This window comes from Ursus americanus, chromosome 32 (assembly GCF_024610735.1).
Source record: "Ursus americanus isolate L20-20 chromosome 32, mUrsAme1.1.p, whole genome shotgun sequence".
In the NCBI taxonomy this organism is placed as follows: domain Eukaryota; kingdom Metazoa; phylum Chordata; class Mammalia; order Carnivora; family Ursidae; genus Ursus; species Ursus americanus.
Genome location: NC_142158.1, coordinates 29,873,378 through 29,890,401, shown reverse-complemented (window position 1 = coordinate 29,890,401; position 17,024 = coordinate 29,873,378). Strand labels below are relative to the sequence as shown.

The following is a 17,024-nucleotide window of genomic DNA, read 5'->3' as shown; positions in this document are numbered from 1 at the left end:
TCCTCCCAGCACATTCCTGCACTCTGCCCGGGTCCACACTGCCCTGCATACCTGGCCCCCTGAGCCCACCACAGCCTCCATGTAAGCCCCTCAGGCTAGGGCTTGCCACCGTGCCAACAGGTGGCCCTTGGGCTGGGGGCAGAGGGCTGCCTACGGGGCACAGGGCCCTGAGATCTCAGAGGGCCACCCCTCGAGGGTGGCCAGGCCCCCAGCGGCCCACCCGAGTACCACCTCTGCCCCCAGCCCTGCTGGCCCCTGGTCCCACTGGCCCCCCAGATGCCTGGCTGAGACCCAGCAGTGGCCCACGAGCCGACGCCTTCTCCTGGCCCCCCGAGGTTGGCGCTGCGGTGGACGACTCCCTGGGCACGAGGCAGCTAACAGGTAAGTCGGGTGGGAACACAGAGCGCCTTGCAGTGGGGGCTTCCCCCTCCCAGTGGTGGGGAGGTGGGTGACGGGGGCAGGACTTGGAGGCATGGATTGCGAGCTCAGAACCGATATCCCAGGCATTGCTGGCCCTGTGATCCGGGCCCTTCACCCTCAGAAGCCCCCGCCCCTCCACAGGCGGCCCATCTGCCTCCCTGGGCTGATCCCAGAGCCTGAGGGAGCCCCCAAGGCCATACCTTGAGCCCAGCCTGTACAGCCTGAGGGCAGGCCTCTCTGCAGGTGCAGAGCCTCAGCCCCCAGACGTAGCCAGTTCTGCTTGGCTAGGAAAACACAGACAACCTTTCTGCTCCGTCGGCCGCAGCTGCTCTGCCGAGGGAAGGGTCTGCCGGGGGCCCGGCCTCGGTGGACAGGGGCTTGCTGAAGCCTGGAGGCTCGGGGCCAGGCTCCAGGTTGGAGCAGGGGGGACAGGCCCAGAGCCCAGGGGTTGGGGCAGGGCAGTGGTGGGCCCAGGACCCTGGTCTGGGGAGCCGCCACGCAAAGCACCCGGGTTCGAGCACCCAGGGGAGCCGACGGCCTGGGGCCCCCATTCTGGGTGCACAAGGAGAGAAATGGGACCCCCTCGAAGACTCTCCTTTCTAAGATTCACCTGCTGCCTCCTGTGGGGAGAGAGGGCAGTGCTGGTGGTGATGATAGGGTAGAAAGCTGAAGGGTCTGGACGTCTGGGGGCTCCCCTGAGGCTGGACAAGGGGTGCGTGTGTGTGCATGCGTGTGTGTGGGGGCAGTGAGCTAATGCGGGCATGGGCATCTATCGGGGTATGCGTGTCGGGGAGCGGGCAGGCCCACCGAGCCAGCCCTGGATCCCCTCACCCACCCAGCGGCCCATCCCCAGGCCACAGGCCTCAAGTGGCCTGTCCCCTGTATGACAGAAATGGCCTTTCTCCTTTTCTTTGGCCAAGGCTGGGACTAGGCCTCATTTCCTGCCCCCACCTCCCCGATAAACAGCTTCACAGCAACCCCCAATAAAGCCGCATCTCCCCAGCACCAGCTGCTCCGCTGAGTAACAAAGCAAACAGTCATCAGGCTGCCCCGGCCTGAGGTGGTGGACGGGACACGGGCAGGAGCCTCCCCAGCCGCCCATCCCAGCAGAGGTGGGGCCGGAGCCCAGGACTCCCAACGCAGGGTCTCAGCACCCCCAGCTCACAGAAATGTGGGGGGAGCGAGCATCCTCAGGGCGCCTGGGGCAGTTGAGGTGTGGAGGAGACGCTCTCTCGGAGCGGGGGGGGGGGGGGAGCCACCCTCCCCTTTGAGAATGACAATCATTTCCTCTGCTCCAGGCGCGATGAGGGGACCCAGAGGCAAAAACTCCGTCTGTGCTAGTCTTACGTATTGTGAGTTACCTGTTATAAAACACCTATAAAACGTGATGCCATTCGACTTTCGCAAGCCTCTCAGAACGAGACAGAGCTGCTCTGTCCACCAAGCCTGAGGCAATAGGGCGGGCCCTCGGTGTGTGCTCAACTGACCACCCGGAATTGCGATGCAGGCAACAAGTAGAAAAACCCAGGAGAAGCCACATTTTACCACTGACGTCATTGCGGATGTAAAGTTAATAGCCCTGAAACAGTTAGAGCCCCATTTTGTGCTGAAACGACTTGGTGCAGCTTGAGTGTAACCTGGGGAAGTCGTTTCAGACTGACCTAGGGACAAAGACGCTCTGGGTGGAGGGCAAGAAGGGATGGGTTTAAGGCCCATGGTGTGTGACCTTGGGCAAGTCACTTTTCCTCCGTGTACTTGTAGCTCCTTGTCTGTGTAATGAGAAGGTTAGACAAGGTGGCCTCCTCTGTTAAAGGAGACTTCGTGGAAGGGACCCTCTGGAGCCGGGTTTTGCAGGCTGTATAGGAGTTGGCGGAGGCAGGCTAGCTGGCTGGATTTGCCGACGCTCTAAGATGTGGGCTTTCGCAGCCTTGTCCCCTAGGCTGTTCCCTGGCTCTGGCTCCTCCTAGAGGCCAGGAAGGGATGAGTGAGGCCAGCAGCTGCCCCAGACTGGGCTAGAGAGCAGGATGACCTCGAGTAGGGCCAGGGCACCCCTCAGTGCCAACCTCAACTCTTCCCCAGACTCCACCCACCATCACCACCTACTTCTTCCTTTGTTCCTCTCACCCACTATCTTTCCCTGCCCCATCCCCTCACCTGCTCCCAGGTGCCACCTTCCTGAATATTCAGCTTATCTCAATTCACAAGGAATTTTCATCCACCTTGCCCTTAATCATCATAACCTCTTAAGGCATGCTCTTGACAGCCCATTTAATAGACAGCATCACCGAGTCTCCAAGGGAGCCAAGGCACTTACACCAGTCCCGAGCTAGAGAGCAAGGAGATGGGGCTCAAACCTGGTCTGGGACCCTCCCCCTGCCCCCGCCCCACCCTCATCCCGTTCTTCGCCCCACCCTGCACCCCCAGCCAAGGGAGCAGCCTGTCAGGTAGAGCAACTCTTCCCAAAGCAAACTTTGCACAAGCCGAGTTGCCCTGGGCTCTTCCTGACATTTAATGCTGGCCTCCTTCCCCTGCCTCGTTTGCATGCTCCCAGCTCAGGGGGTGCCCCCTGCCAAACTCTCCTCTCCCACCTTTCAGCAGCTGGGTGGGGGGCCTCCAGACTGGGCAAGGGGGAGCATCCTCATCCCTCCTGACCTCTCGTCCGCTGCCAGGGAGCTGAGTGTGACTCTGCTGGGAACCAGACAGACCAGAGCCCACCCAGGACCTTAGCGAGGGACAGTGAGGTCTCTCTGGCCACCAGGTTCACTGTAGGGTATGGGTCCCAGTAACTCCCTAACTCCCTGCCCATTTAAACCCCTTTTGAAGCAATGTCTGTTCTTAACCTCTCAGAACCATTCATTCTGGACTTTGATCATTTTCAAATGATTTCAAAGTGCCTTCCCTTTGTCCTGAAACCCCCCCCTTCCAAGCCCAGAGGTATGCTCCTTGGCCCCGTGATTAGGGCTCAGGGTACATTTTCTCCCTCAGCCCTGTCAAGGTTTTATAGATTCCCCAACCCCAGTTTCGGAAGCTGCCTTTCCAGCTCTGTGCCTGGCGTGGGGGCAGCTGCCGAGGCCCACGAGACGAGAGATGAGGGGAACAAATGCGTGCACACAGCTCTGGGGGATTGCAAAGTCTGCCCTGCCAAACCCCAGAGACACAGTTGTCTTTGAGTCCCCGTGTCACCGACAAGCAGGCTGTGAGGATAAACCAGAGTGCCGCCGGGCAGAAGCCGGGTGTGGCCCTGTGTCCTCACACCCCTGGGGGCCCGGCTGCCCAGGGCTGCCCAGCCGGGGCGGGAGCGTGGGGACCCCGAGCGAGGGCAAAGGAGCTTGATGGGGTGCTGGGACACGAACTTTATTTACACCAGGCATGTGCTCAATGAGGGGCTGAATGAAGACGTGATTTGCAGCTTCTGTAAAGCCCTGGAAAGTCAGGCGAGACTTGAACTTGACATGGCTGGAAACGGGGGCCGTGTTCTGACTGACCACCCCAGCATCACTAGCTCCAAGCCCCGGACTTATCTGGTCTGGGGTCTTGGGTGCTTACGTGAAGTGGGGAAGGGGTGCTGCGGGGGTGGGACCCCAAATTGTGGGCGATCTGTGAGGACAGCCTGGCAGGGTCCCTGCTTGGTCAGAAGGCAGAGCCAAGTCTCTCAGGGGCTCTGGACACCAGCTCCAGAGGAGGGAGGCGGGGCAGGGGGAGACATAGCCACACCCCTTATTCTGCCCAAATGTCTGCCCTGAAGTATGTTTCTACTCGCCAGGGGAGCCCCTGGCGTCCACTTCTGTTTCTCCACCATCCTCCTTCCCATCCAGGCTGAGGGGTAAGATGGGGGCATGGGATTGTAGAATCCAGACAGTGTCTCGTTAGAAAAGCCCTGAGAGATGACTCCCCGCTTCGGAGAACAGAAGAGGGCCCCAGGCACTGCCCTTTCTAAGCGGCTGGTTCAGCGGGTGGCTTCAGCAGAGGTGAAAGGTGTGGGCAGCCGGGGAGACCCTAGGGCTGGGGGGTGCCAAGTCCTAGCACCACGTGCACGGGGAAGTGCTCAGTCCCACATGCCCATGTCCGTCAGGCGGGGTAAGAGCGGCTGCCCCGTGGGGTGGCTGTGAGAGCCCGACGAAGCAGTTTACTTAGTTGGCCTTTACCTTGTCTCAGAAAGGGTCGCAAGAGATGTCAGTGAGGCTCTGTGTCTGGACGCCAGTGGTACCTGATTTCTAGAGCCTCACCCCCACCCCCAATTCTCCACACACACCTCCTGGGCCCACTGACTGGCTCCTCAAGTCAAACCTCCCAGAGAGCAGGGCTCCTGGAAAAGGGAGGCCCACGCCGATCCCTGCATGAGTCTGGGATCTGAGGAGGTGGGAGAAAGCCAGGAGGCCTAGAAAAAACCTACCTCCCCTGCTCTCACGACAAGCCCGAGACAGGCAGGTCCTCCCCATGGGGACCCACCTCCCTTCTTTCTGCACTTGGAGACCCAGGGCAGCAGATGTGTGGGGAGGGGCACAATGGGGTGCTTGAGTTGGGCTGGAGCTGCCTGGAGGTGGCGAGCCTGGGACACCTTCCTGGGCAGGAAGGTGGCCTTTCCTGTGCAGAGAGGTGGTGCTCTGGACAGTGGGGCGGTCAGTGAGGAGGAGGCTGGGGACTTTCCTTGGGTCCGGCTTGTCTGAAGAGCAGTTTCAAAGGGCAGGGAGCTGGGGTTCCGTGGAAGGCAGGAGGTGGCAGAGAAGTGAGGGGACAGGAGGAGGAGGGGAAGAGTGAGAAGGTAGAGGGGAGAGGTCGGGTCCAGAGGCGGGGAGGGTTCAGAGAAGCCAAACACGTTGCTCAGGCCGGTCGTGGGCCCGGGCCCGGACTCCCTGCGGCCTGGGCAGTCCCAGCTTCTCTCCAAGGTGCTGACCGGCCGACTGGGGGGCCGGCCCATGTGACCCCCACCCACTCTGCATGGCTCCCGGCCAGGCCCTAGTCACACCCCCACAGTCCCCTGGCTCCCCCATTAAAGGAGGCCCTTGCATGGAGGGAGAGGGGCTAATGGCTAGGACGGTGGGCCAGAGTGAGGAAGCCTGAGTAGGGCTGCCCCACTTGGTGGAGAAAGACCACCTCAGCTCAATGGTAGGCGCTGTCACCCCCTGCCCCACCCACTCTCCCTTGCTGCTCCTCTCACTGGGGACTGCAGCCAGAGTCCTGGGCTCTGGGCAGACTGAGGTTGGGTCTCAGGACTGAGGTAGGGGCTCAAGAACACTGGTCCCACCCACAGTTCCTTGCTGGGGTAAGATCTGGGAGCCTGGACTGAGCAGGGTCTCAATCCCACGACAGCCCAGGGCCTTAGTAAAGACCTCCCTGGTAACCCCATTTCCCAGAGGCTGTGGTTTCAAGACATATCAGGGGATCTTTTGCTGGTGCCGGGTCGGGGCGGGAGTGAGAACTCGGGGGGCAGAGGAGCTGCAGGGCCACAGACCGGGCAGTGGCAGGAAACAGCTGCTCTGAATCCCTAACTCTGAGTCCCTCTGCCCTCTCTCCTTGGTCTGCCTTCCTGAGGGAGTGGGAGGTGCTGAGAGAGGGAGAGAAGGGGCCCCAAGGTCGCTAATCCCTCTGGCCGCTGCCCCTCGATCTGGCCCTGTATCTGGGCCTTGGCCTCCACCAGCTGTTACCAAACTTTCTTTGTCTGGAGTCTGAGCCAGAGCCTCTGGGGCAGAAGGGAGCCAGGACATGCTGAGCCTTAATCCAGACATGTGGTTTAATCTAGAAAAGATCAGCTCGAGGTTTGGGAGCTGGAGGCATTGCTTGGGAGACGGGCAGCGCCTCAGGCCCAGCAGAGGCTGGTGGGAGGGCCAGGCCTGCTGTCCTAAGGACATGGATCTGGTAAACACAGGGCTTGTCCCAGGACCCTAGGCCTATGGAGCAGTGGCCTGAGGGTCAGCAGGCCCCCAGTTTGGTCCTAGCTCTGCTGTGACTATGGGCACGTCCTTGCCACTCTCTGAGCGTCATTTTCCCCAATGCACACGCGTCCTCTCAGGCGAACGATCACCTGAGGACATAATCATGGCTGAATTGCATTGCACAGTTGGGGAGAGCTGGGAAGTCAGAGGAGGAACCTGTTGGGAGTGCTTCCTGGGGGAGGAAGGCTTTGGGCTGAATTGCAATGAGCGGGAAGGGGCATATTGGGCAGGGGGATGGCAGCACAAGAGAAAATAGCCATGTTATGCCCACAGCACTGGGGCCAGGGGAGAAATGCCATTGTCATTAGAGCCTGGATATGGTCACCATGTCGATCAATCCCTGGTTCTGGTCCAGACCCTGCCACTGACCAGCAAATGAATCCCTTCCCCATATGTGATCTACAAAACGATCATATAATGTATGATTCCCTCCAACTCTGATAATCTGGGCTGGATAGGAGTTGGGCTCAGTGGTGGGTGCCAGTCACTGGAATTGTGCAAGGCTGGCAATGGGGAGCCATGGGAGGTTCTTGAGCTCAGGGGTGCCCGATGAAGGAGTGTTAAAGGGAAATGAGCTTGGCAGTGGGGTGGATTGAGCAGCCAGGGGGTGGGAATGGACTTTGGAGGATCAAGTGGCCCAATCAGGAGGTGGGCAGGACTCTGGGAAAACAGACTGGCAAGAGCAGAAGCCTCAGAGGGAAAGTGGCCCGACGAGCAGAGCCTGCATGTGGCTGACTGGGGATGTCAAGCAAGCTGCACGAGGTCTCTGAGCCTCACTGTCCACATCTATAACACGGGGTTCTGTCCCTCCCAAGTCTGGGCCCGGAGCCTGAAGGAGACGCCAGAGGTGAAGTCTGGGCACACAAACCCATGGTTCCCTGACCAGTAAACCGAGGTCCCTCCAGATCTGGGCTGCTGGGGTCAGAGCATTCCCCACTTGCAGACAGTCAGATCTTTCCTCCCACTGCACGATTAATTATTAACTTATTTTTCACAGGGAGGTGTCGGGAGCTGGGACCAAGACTTGGCTGACAGCAGGTTCCTTGGCATTTAGAAGCAAGGTGAGGGGGGAGCCGGAATGCGGGGTGAGGAGGAGGTGGGAATTCTCTGCCCTTGAAGGAGTCCCAGGCCAGGAGTCCGAAGACCTGGATGCGAATCGCTGAGCTCTCTGCACCTTCACTTCCCTATCCTCAGAACAGGAATGAGGATAAGGCCCGGCTGCCTCTCTCCAGGGAGGGACGGATGCAAGGGGTGCTCGCCTGATGTGTCAGGGCTGTGTCATCACGTCCCTGCCGAGCAAATGCTGCCACCTGCCCTGCCCATTCATCCTCACTGACCCCTCATGCCACGGTGCCCCGAAACACAGCAGCTGCCTCCCATCCTACCTGTGGCTGCGGCCAAGCAAACAGGAGGGCCATGAGGGAAGCGAGTTCTCCTGCTTCTTGGAAAAGCTTCCGTCTTCCTGGCATATGGCCCAGGGTGCTGGCAGAGACTGTCCTAACGTGGCAGGCATGGGAGTTCTGGGGACGTGGATGGGGCGGGAGGCAGGTAGGGGCGATGAGGGAGGGGTGGGGGGGCTGAGAGGGGCTCTCCAGGGGTGGGGCCTCCTAGGGGGTAGGGCGTGGGCACAGGCCAGGGTGGGGACCCAGGAGCAGAGCGGGCTGTTAGCGCTGCCTAGGTAAATAATGTTGGGCCCACAGCACACATGTGTGTTTGCACAGAAGGCCTTGAAATGATTCCAGGCCTGCCCTCTGTCCCCCGCAACCCCAGTCCCCCTCCTTCCCTGCTCACTCCACCCCACCCTGACCTTTCTTTCCTTTTCACTTAAAGGAACCCTTGAAAGGGAAAGTCGAAATCAAAGGGAACACCCTTCTCTCTTGCTGGCATTCTCTCCGCCACAGGAAACGACATGGCTGCCATGTACAGTTGGGAAGGTTGGGTACTGCACAAGGAAGGGGAGAAGAGGGAGTTGAAATTCCACTTGGGCTTCACCAAAGTGCTATCCAGAGAGAAAGGTCGCCGTGTGCTGAGATATTCGAAGGTGTGGAATGGGCTAGCTGCAGCCCTAGAGAAGCCAGAAGTATCTTTCTAACTGGGTTCTGTAGGGCAAATGCACACCGACGCTAAGCAGGTCAGTCCCACAGGGTGACTTGCAGTGTGCCAGGGAGCCCCCTCCCTGTCCCAGCGTGGCACAATAAATGCCCCCAGGAGAGCCTACCAGTCCTTTGATTAAAGTCTCTCCCTCTAACTGGCCAGATGCCATGAAAGCAGCATGTATAGAAATGTGAACACCCTCAAGGCCTGTTGAAATGCACTGCTGGGCTTCGCCGAGCTTCTGATTCGGTAGCTCTGAGGCCGGCCTGAGAATCTGCATTTTTACCAAGTTCCCAGGTGCTGCTGCTGCTGGTCCGAGCACCGCATTGTGAGAAACATGGCTTTAAGAACACACGTTAACTTGCCTTTAACTGGTTTATCTGTTCCTTTTCTCTGAGATTTTCCTGGAGGCATATATATGTTGCTAATCTTCCACCGGGACCTATTCTTGAGTCCCAGGCCTGCAGATCCCGGGAACAGCCCAGGAACCCGGGGGTATGGGTGTCTGTACATCTCCTGAGTCCCCGACTCACCCAAGCTGCCTGCTCCAATACGGAGTTTAGAGAGAAAGGGCCCAGAGGACAAGCAGAGCCTGCATGACCGATGGAGAAAGAGGCCTCTAGCTCTGTGTGTTGAGGCCACATGGTGCCCCCCTGGGGGGCCTTGGGGCAGCAGGAGGAGTGCGTGTCTGACTCGCTGGGGGCCCCAGAGCATGGGCCTTCTCACCACCACCTGATCTCGTCCTCCCCCACCCCCACTCTGCACCCACAGCAGCGGCCCCTGTGCTGGGCCTGTGGGTCTGCACGTGGGCACGGCCTTCTCAGCCCACACTCCTCCGGCGCGAGGGGAAATGAGAGAGCCCTGGGAGCCGGGAGCGGCTGGGGCAGCATCTCTGGGGAGGATGGGGGGGGGGACCAGAAACCCTGTCCTGGGTGGGTGTGGTGGTGTTCAGTGACTGCCTCAGCGGTGTTCAGCTGGAAACTTAGTCACACCCCCAGATGGCCCTGTGGGAGGGGAAGGGGGTCTGCCTCCCTGACTTGTGAGGGCTTTCTACCCTGTCACACCTCTCACTTGCTCCTTTCTTCCTTCACCTGGAGGTGAAGGTGATGGTGACCTTCTCCCTTCCCTACCCTCTTTAAGGGAAGAAAAAAAGAAAAGGTCCGCTGCAGCAGGAAGGATGGAGGTTAGCTCTCAGAAGGAACTTCCTCCACAGAGCAGTGGACTGGGATCTAGGCATGAGCTGGCCCAGGGACAGAGGCCTGAACACTAAAGACTCCTTGTCCAGGCCTCAGTTTGCTCATCTACCCAATGGGGCTAATCGTGCCTTCCGTGGTGAGGGTTCAGTGAGGTCCAGAACCTCAGAAGGTTGTATTAAGAGACCACATGTGTCAAGATTCGCGGCTTTCCGCCACCCTGGCTTCCTCGGAGAGCAAGGGAGCTGTCCTTATACCTTACTGTCTTTCCCTGCCAGAAGCCTATCTGCCCAGCCCTGTCCTAACTGCCCAATGACCCGGAAGCCCCAACTCTCTCCCAGGCCCAGCCACCACCCACGGAGCCCCTCATCCCCGTAACCAGCTTAGTGGCCCCCAGGGGGATGGGGAAGCAGCCAGAACCTGATTCTCCATCGTCTCTTATTTCCGTAGCCACAGCCACCGGCCCGAGCCACGGCGGCATGGGCAGCGCGAGCCCCGGCCTGAGCAGCGTGTCCCCCAGCCGCCTCCTGCTGCCTCCCGACACGGTGCTGCGGGCGGGCCTGGAAAAGGTGGCGGCAGGGGCGGCAGGGTCCGAGAGACGGGACTGGAGCCCCAGCCCCCCTGCCACGCCTGAGCAGGGCCTGTCGGCCTTCTACCTCTCCTACTTTGACATGCTGTACCCTGAGGACGGCAGCTGGGCCACCAAGGGCCCCGGGGCCAGCGCTCGCGAGGAGCCCTCGGAGGAGCCCGAGCAGTGCCCGGTCATCGACAGCCAAGCCCCCGGGGGCAGCCTGGACTTGGCCCCGGCGGGGCTGGCCCTGGAGGAACACTCCCTGGAGCAGGTGCAGTCCATGGTGGTGGGCGAGGTGCTGAAGGACATCGAGACGGCCTGTAAGCTGCTCAACATCACGGCAGGTGAGCCCCTCCGCCGGCCGCCTCCGTCGGGTGGGCACCAGCAGGGCTGCGGTCATGAGGCGGGGCGAGGGTACTGCCTGCGGCGCTCTGGCCACCCCCCGCCCCTGCCCAGCCTCCGCGGCTGCTGACCCTGCAGTACAGCTGTGCGCCGGGGAAGGTTCCGAGCCTCTCTGTGCCCCGACTGCTGGAGGCAGCGAATCCGAGCGCCACGCCCCCGGCCCACCACCTCCCTGTGGACTCCCCTCCACGCTCTCCTCCTTTACTCTCTCCAGCCACACCTGCTCTTCGCTGTTCCCACGACACTCATACCTCAGGACCCTTGCATCTCCTGGTCTCTTAATCTAAAACGCTCTTCCCCCAAATTTTTACTCGGCTCACCCCTCGCCTCCTTCAGATCTTGACTCAAATGGCACTGTTTTGATGAGGGTTTCCCTGACGCCTCTATTGAAATTACTGTCCATGCCCCCCCTTAGTCCTCCTCCCTGCTTTTTTTCTACCATCGCATGTACTGATACCCCGCGTATTTTATTGATTTATCGTATTTGCTGTCTGTCTCCCCCACTGGAAGTTACACACTCCAGGGGCAGGGATTTTCATTTGTTGTGTTCACGGCTACATCCCCAGTTCCTAGGTTGGCACCTTGACATAGTAGGTGCCCAGTAAGCAGTAACTTCTTAATATGCCAGGCCCCATTCTAGCACGGGGGGCATCGAGCACACCACACAGAAGCCCCTTTCTCCACGAAGCCCACACTACAGTGAGAGAAACTCACTGTACGTAGATAAGTGTGTCACTGGTCTGGTTGTAGTGAGGGCTCTGATGAGGAGGGGGCATTAGGAGTCCAGGCACCTGTGTGTCTGCCAGGACCTGGAAAGTGTGATTATGGCACTGACGCCTTGGCCTGAGAGGCTGCCACGTCTCCAGCCTCCTGTTCCTGCACCTTCTCTCCAGCATTGAGTGGGCCTGACCCATGTCCTTGGATGCTGGGTCCTGGCATTTGAGCATTGCAGTCTGATCCTGTTTTCGCACAAAAAGTCTTCAGGCGTCCCTCAGCCCCAGCCCCTCCTCCTCCAAGTCATCCCAGCCCAGCGCCTCCCCCCAACCATCCCAGCTGGTGCCCCCCCTGCCCCCCGCCCCAGGCAGCTCCTGCCCTATCCCCGTCCTCCAGTTACCCAATGCCCCTGGCAGTCCCCAGCCCTGGAGATTTTCCCATGGTGCCTCCTCTCCCACACCGGGCCAGGAAGGGGCTTGCCCTCTGAACAATGGGACAGGAACAAATTGCTTTGACCCTGGGAAGGAAAATGGGTTTATTAAGTGGGGGCCGCCCAGCCTGCAGGTCACCTAGCTGGGGCACCAGCTTAGACCACAGCGTTCACTTGGAGGCCCCATTGTGACCATGCCCATCAGCCTGGCCTCCCCCCGTGTGCCCTGCCAGGCTCAGCCCAGAGCAGCTCCCCAGGGGAACGTCCAGGACCTAGCCAGTGACTCTCTCCCTGGCCTCTGAGGCTAATAGCTGCCCCATGATCGCTTGATGCCCTGCCATTCTTTCATTGAGTGCAGATGCACTGAGCGGCTGCTATGCACCCAGCCCTTTGTTGGGTGTTGGAGAAGGTACTAGAACTTTCTGTGCCTCAATTTCCCCATCTGTAAAAAACGGCAGGGGTTGGGGTTGTAAGGCTACTCCTAGGTGGGTTCCTCCCCCCCTTTCTGGTACCTTGAAGGGAACCCTTGAAGGGTTTGGGGATGGCAAGAGGCAGCTGGGAGAAAAGCTCACGTGTCTCTGGTTTAATGTCACTCTCCCCTCCAGGGCCGGGCTTCCTGAAAGGCCCTTTGGAGAGCCTGGAGGGGTCGGGAGGACCTGAGGTCCAGGTGAGGTGGGGGGCGCAGAGGCCCCAGGCTACCCTGCCCTGAGCCAAGTTGGTTTTTAGGGTCCTGGCTCCTCCCTCTCACCCCCCTCTCTTCTCAGGTGCCCCCCCCCCCACGGAGCCCCTCAGACCCTGTCTGGCCTGATCTGTTCTCATCCCAGGAGCCCATGGTCCCAGTCACAAGCTGCTTCCAGTTCCCAGGGGCACCCCACGAGAAGCGGGGCAGTGCCCTCAAGCAGCCCATGGGACTGAGGGAGTGTCTCTTGCCCAGACCCTGTGGACTGGAGCCCTGGCAACGTGCAGAAGTGGCTCCTGTGGACAGAGCACCAGTACCGGCTGCCGCCCGTGGGCAAAGCCTTCCAGGAGCTGGGGGGCAAGGAACTGTGCGCCATGTCGGAGGAACAGTTCCGCCAGCGCTCCCCTCTGGGTGGTGACGTGCTGCACGCCCACCTGGACATCTGGAAATCAGGTGGGACATGGCACGGGAGAGCAGCGCCTCCCGAGCTCCAAGGTCGGGACACTGAGGGGGGGGGCAGGCCAGGACGCCAGCCAGGCTTACTGTCTGCTGGGGCAGCAGCCCGTTGCTCCCCGTCTGGGCTCCGTTCTAAATCCCAGCCCGACGAGCAACTGCACCCCAGGATCCCGGGCAAACTCGCCAGCCCCGACCCGCTCCCAGCCCTGGTCAAGCCCCCGGAACACAGGGCGGGGCATGTGGGAAGTTAAAAGATAGGAGTTACACTCTGGGGGTGCGGCTGGCATAGCTGATGGGGACTGTGGGTACTATGAGGTCCTTCTTTGTCCTTTTTAAAATTTCATTTGTTTGTTTTGTGTTGTTTCTCATTCAAGAAGTAATGAGGTAACACACACGCATGATTTCTAAAAAGACCATCTTGAGGGGCTCCTGGGTGACTCAGTTGGTGAAGCGTCTGCCTTCAGCTCGGGTCATGATCCCAGGGTCCTGGGATCGAGCCCCGCGGAGCCTGCTTTTCCCCCTCTCTCTGCCGCTCCCCCTGCTTGTGCTCTCTCTCTCTCTCTGTCGAATAAATAAATTCTTTTAAAAGACCACAGTGAAAAATAGTACCATGAAAAGTAATTTTCCTGCTCACTCCTGACCCCCAGTCCCCCTCCCTAGGGGCAACCACAGTTCCCAGTTTCTTGGGCACCTTGCTGGGGAGACACACAGCAAGCAGATACACATGTGTGGTTTTCGCCCTTCTAACATGAACAGCACCGGAGTATCACACTGTTCTGCTCTTGGTGTAGCTTGGATCTTGTTCTCCCCCCAGCATCTCTACAGCCGCCCTATTTCTCATGGCTGTGGGCCAGCCCCTTCACATTTAAATCGTGCCCCATCCCACTGTCTGCCCCGCACAGAGCCATGTGCTTTGGAGGAGACAGTGCTTGCTCCGTGAGTCAACGCCCCTGCCCTTAGGCACAGGACCCACTCCTATGACCAGTAGAGACCAGTGTCCCGCCCCAGCCCAGTGGCCGGCAAGGGTAGCAGTCAGCGCCCGGCTAAGAGCCAGGTGGTGATGGGGGCAGAAGCTGGCTGCCTCCACACCCCCTTGCTTGGCCACAGGGGGCAGTTTCTGTGGCCCCACAGTCCCACCCAAGCCCCCTCCTGCACCCTTGGGGTCTGCCCTGCGTCTCCAGCCTTCTCTCCCTGCCCTGCAGCGGCCTGGATGAAAGAGAGGACTTCTCCCGGGACTGTTCACTACTGCGGTGAGCCAGGCCCACAGAGAGGGGCCGGGGGGCCGGGGGCCGGGCTTGAGGGATGGCTGCCCCAGAAGCAGGGGGTCCCCCACTCACCGCCACCCTCCACGGCTGCTCAGCCTCGACCAGCGAGGACAGCTGGACCGACAGCGAGGTGGACTCATCCTGCTCCGGGCAGCCCATCCACCTGTGGCAATTCCTCAAGGAGCTGCTGCTCAAGCCCCACAGCTACGGCCGCTTCATCCGGTGGCTCAACAAGGAGAAGGGTGAGCCGGGCGCCCTGCAGGGGGCCACGGGGCGGGGGAGGGAGAACAGGCAGGGAGGCGGGTGCGCCTGCCGGCCTCCTCCCGGCCCCAGGCCCCAGGCACAGGGGAGGGCTGGGGGTTGGGCAGAGGGGAGGAGCGGCCCCCAACGCTGCCCTGAATGCCAGACACGGGCCCCCACTGGCCTGGCTCGGAGTCTGCGTGCGTTCACGTCCGCACCTGCCTCCCGGCCGAGCTCTGTCCTGTTTAGGACACCCGGCTCCACACAGTGCCCGGGACACACTAAGGGCTTCAAACTCGGCTGAGAATTAGACAGTCTTTGCCTGCAACACACTGTAGCTCCCCGGGGAGACCGCGGGGGTCCAGGGAGAAGCCCCATGTGAGCCACATAGACAGTATTAGACTTCCAAGTAAGCACATTATAACAAATCTTAAACAGGTGAATTTAATTTTAATAATACTTTTATTTAATCTAGCATTATAAATTATTAAAATTTCAACATATAATCAACATAAAATTACTAATGAGATATTCTTGCTAAGTCTTCCAAATCTCATGTGTATTTTACACTTACAGCCTATCTCAGTTCGGATTTGCCAGATGTCAAGTGCTCAAGGCCACATATGGCGAGTGGTTACCTCATTGGACAGGACTAGATGGGGTGTGTGTGTGTGTGTGTGTGTGTGTGTGTGTGTGTGTGTTGGAAAACACTCAGAGTCAGGTCTGGAGCTATGGGTACCGGGACCTCAGTCTTCTTATCTGTAAGATGGACTGGATTCATCCACCCAACAACCCTGCACTGAGTACCTCTGGCCACACTTGCCCCGGCAACATTTACGGAGAATTAGTGTCCTGACGGTCTAGGGAGGGTCAGAGGCACCCCATCCTCAAGGGACCTGCGGTGCTGGGGGAGAGCTAGCAGTGAAAGGAGCTGGCCTACAGAGCATGTCGGGGCTGCGATGGGGCGGTGGGGGCAGCTGTGCCTTGGTCCAGGAGGACTTCACAGGGGAGGTGACTTGGGCTGAGTGGGAAGGACAAGCGGGGCTAGAGGGGGTGGAGAGAAGTTCCCGCACAAGGGGTGGTAACCCTCGTATATATCCGAAACTTAATGCGAGCTGGTCCTCAGAGCGACGGTTCCATGACAGACTTCGAGGGAAAGGAGATCAGGGAGGGCAGGGTGGTCTGGGAAGGCTTCCTGGAGGGGGTGTGCTGGCCTGGGTTTGCCAGGAGAACTGGGGTGTTAGCAATGTAATAGTTCCTCTCAAGGGGACTTCCTTCAGGCTCTGCTGTAAGCTCTTTCTGTCACCGCTCAACAAATGGCAGTCGCTACCACCCTCTCCGCTGACCAGAGAAAGGGGCCTCAGCTTCTAAACGTAGAATATGGCAGAGTCAGGCTTCAAGCCTGCGTCAGTCTGGCTCCAGGTCCACTCTTTCCGCCCCCTCCTCTGAATGGATCCTACCAGAAAGGGCTGTGCTGGCTTAAGTGTCTGAGGCTGGCAAAGAGGTCTTGCAGGCTTGGGAACTGCTGGGGAAGGTGGCGGGGGCGGGGGTGGGGATGACCTTGACAAATGAGCTGTGAACACAGCGCAGAGCCCCGCAGGGCTTTTGGGTCGGGCGTGCCAACCCCACGATAGGAGCAGAGGGTGGCAGGGGCCAGGCCCTCGGGGCCCCAAACAACCCACTAACGGATACGGGCTCCCCCTGCACTCAGGAGGTTGGTGACTCCAGGGTAGAATTTGCCACTTCATTGGGTCCTGTGACCCACTCTGTCCAGTGTCTTTGACGGTCACCATGACCCGGGGAATAGGGCTTATCGCCCCCACAGCCTGGCCCTTGCTCCCAGCCGACACTGGGCACCTTGGCATTCTGAGTCTGACCTGTTGGTTTTGGTCTTTTGCCCTCCTGCCACCCCCCCCCACTGGCACCGCTGGCTCTCTCTGGGCCCCCCTGCTCCCTCAGGCATCTTCAAAATCGAGGACTCCGCGCAGGTGGCCCGGCTGTGGGGCATCCGCAAGAACCGGCCCGCCATGAACTACGACAAGCTGAGTCGCTCCATCCGCCAGTATTACAAGAAGGGCATCATCCGGAAGCCGGACATCTCCCAGCGCCTCGTCTACCAGTTTGTGCACCCCATCTGAGGGCTGCGGGCCAGGCCCTGGGCCGAAACTCGCCCTCACCAGCCCTCCCGCCCACCCGCCCCTGCCTCTGCCAGAGCCTGAGCTGAGGGAGAGGGCAGTCGGCGGGCATCGGAGTCCGAGGTCAGGGAGGGGACAGCCCACGGCCCCAGGAGTCTAAGTGAGTTCTCCAGGGCCCCAGGGACCCCAGGGTGGGGATGCTTCCTCCTCGGGCTTGACGGCTCATGTGCCCGGTCCACTGGAGGATGGTAGGAGCCAGGGCTGTCCTCAGTGTTCACGGCTCCCCCAGGGAAGGCCGTCCCTCCACCCCAGTTCCTGACCCCAGAATTTCCAGAGCAGAGCCAGCCGAATGGCAGTGACTTAGCCAAGGCCACTCACAGTCCAATGCTCCCTGCCACCTATTCTGCACCATGCTTGGCGTGGTGCTGGGACACGTCTGCACCCGAGTTGGGAAGCCAGGGGTGCTCCTGGGAACGGGTAATAAAGATACTA

General features: G+C 59.9%; 1 protein-coding gene across 2 annotated transcripts; it reads left to right on the top strand.

Moving 5' to 3' along the window:
- The first annotated feature begins 7,347 nt into the window (after positions 1-7,347).
- On the top strand, positions 7,348-17,024 carry SPDEF (SAM pointed domain containing ETS transcription factor). Of its 2 annotated transcripts, XM_087858029.1 has the most exons (6): positions 7,348-7,414; positions 10,091-10,555; positions 12,692-12,889; positions 14,095-14,142; positions 14,253-14,399; positions 16,357-17,024. In XM_087858029.1, exons 2-6 carry the CDS (start codon positions 10,120-10,122, stop codon positions 16,533-16,535), a joined length of 1,008 nt encoding a protein of 335 aa, XP_087714155.1. In that variant the 5' UTR covers positions 7,348-7,414; positions 10,091-10,119; the 3' UTR covers positions 16,536-17,024. The 2 variants fall into 2 exon arrangements, with proteins under 2 accessions (XP_087714155.1, XP_087714156.1); XM_087858030.1 differs by lacking the exon at positions 7,348-7,414 and having other exon boundaries at positions 10,056-10,555.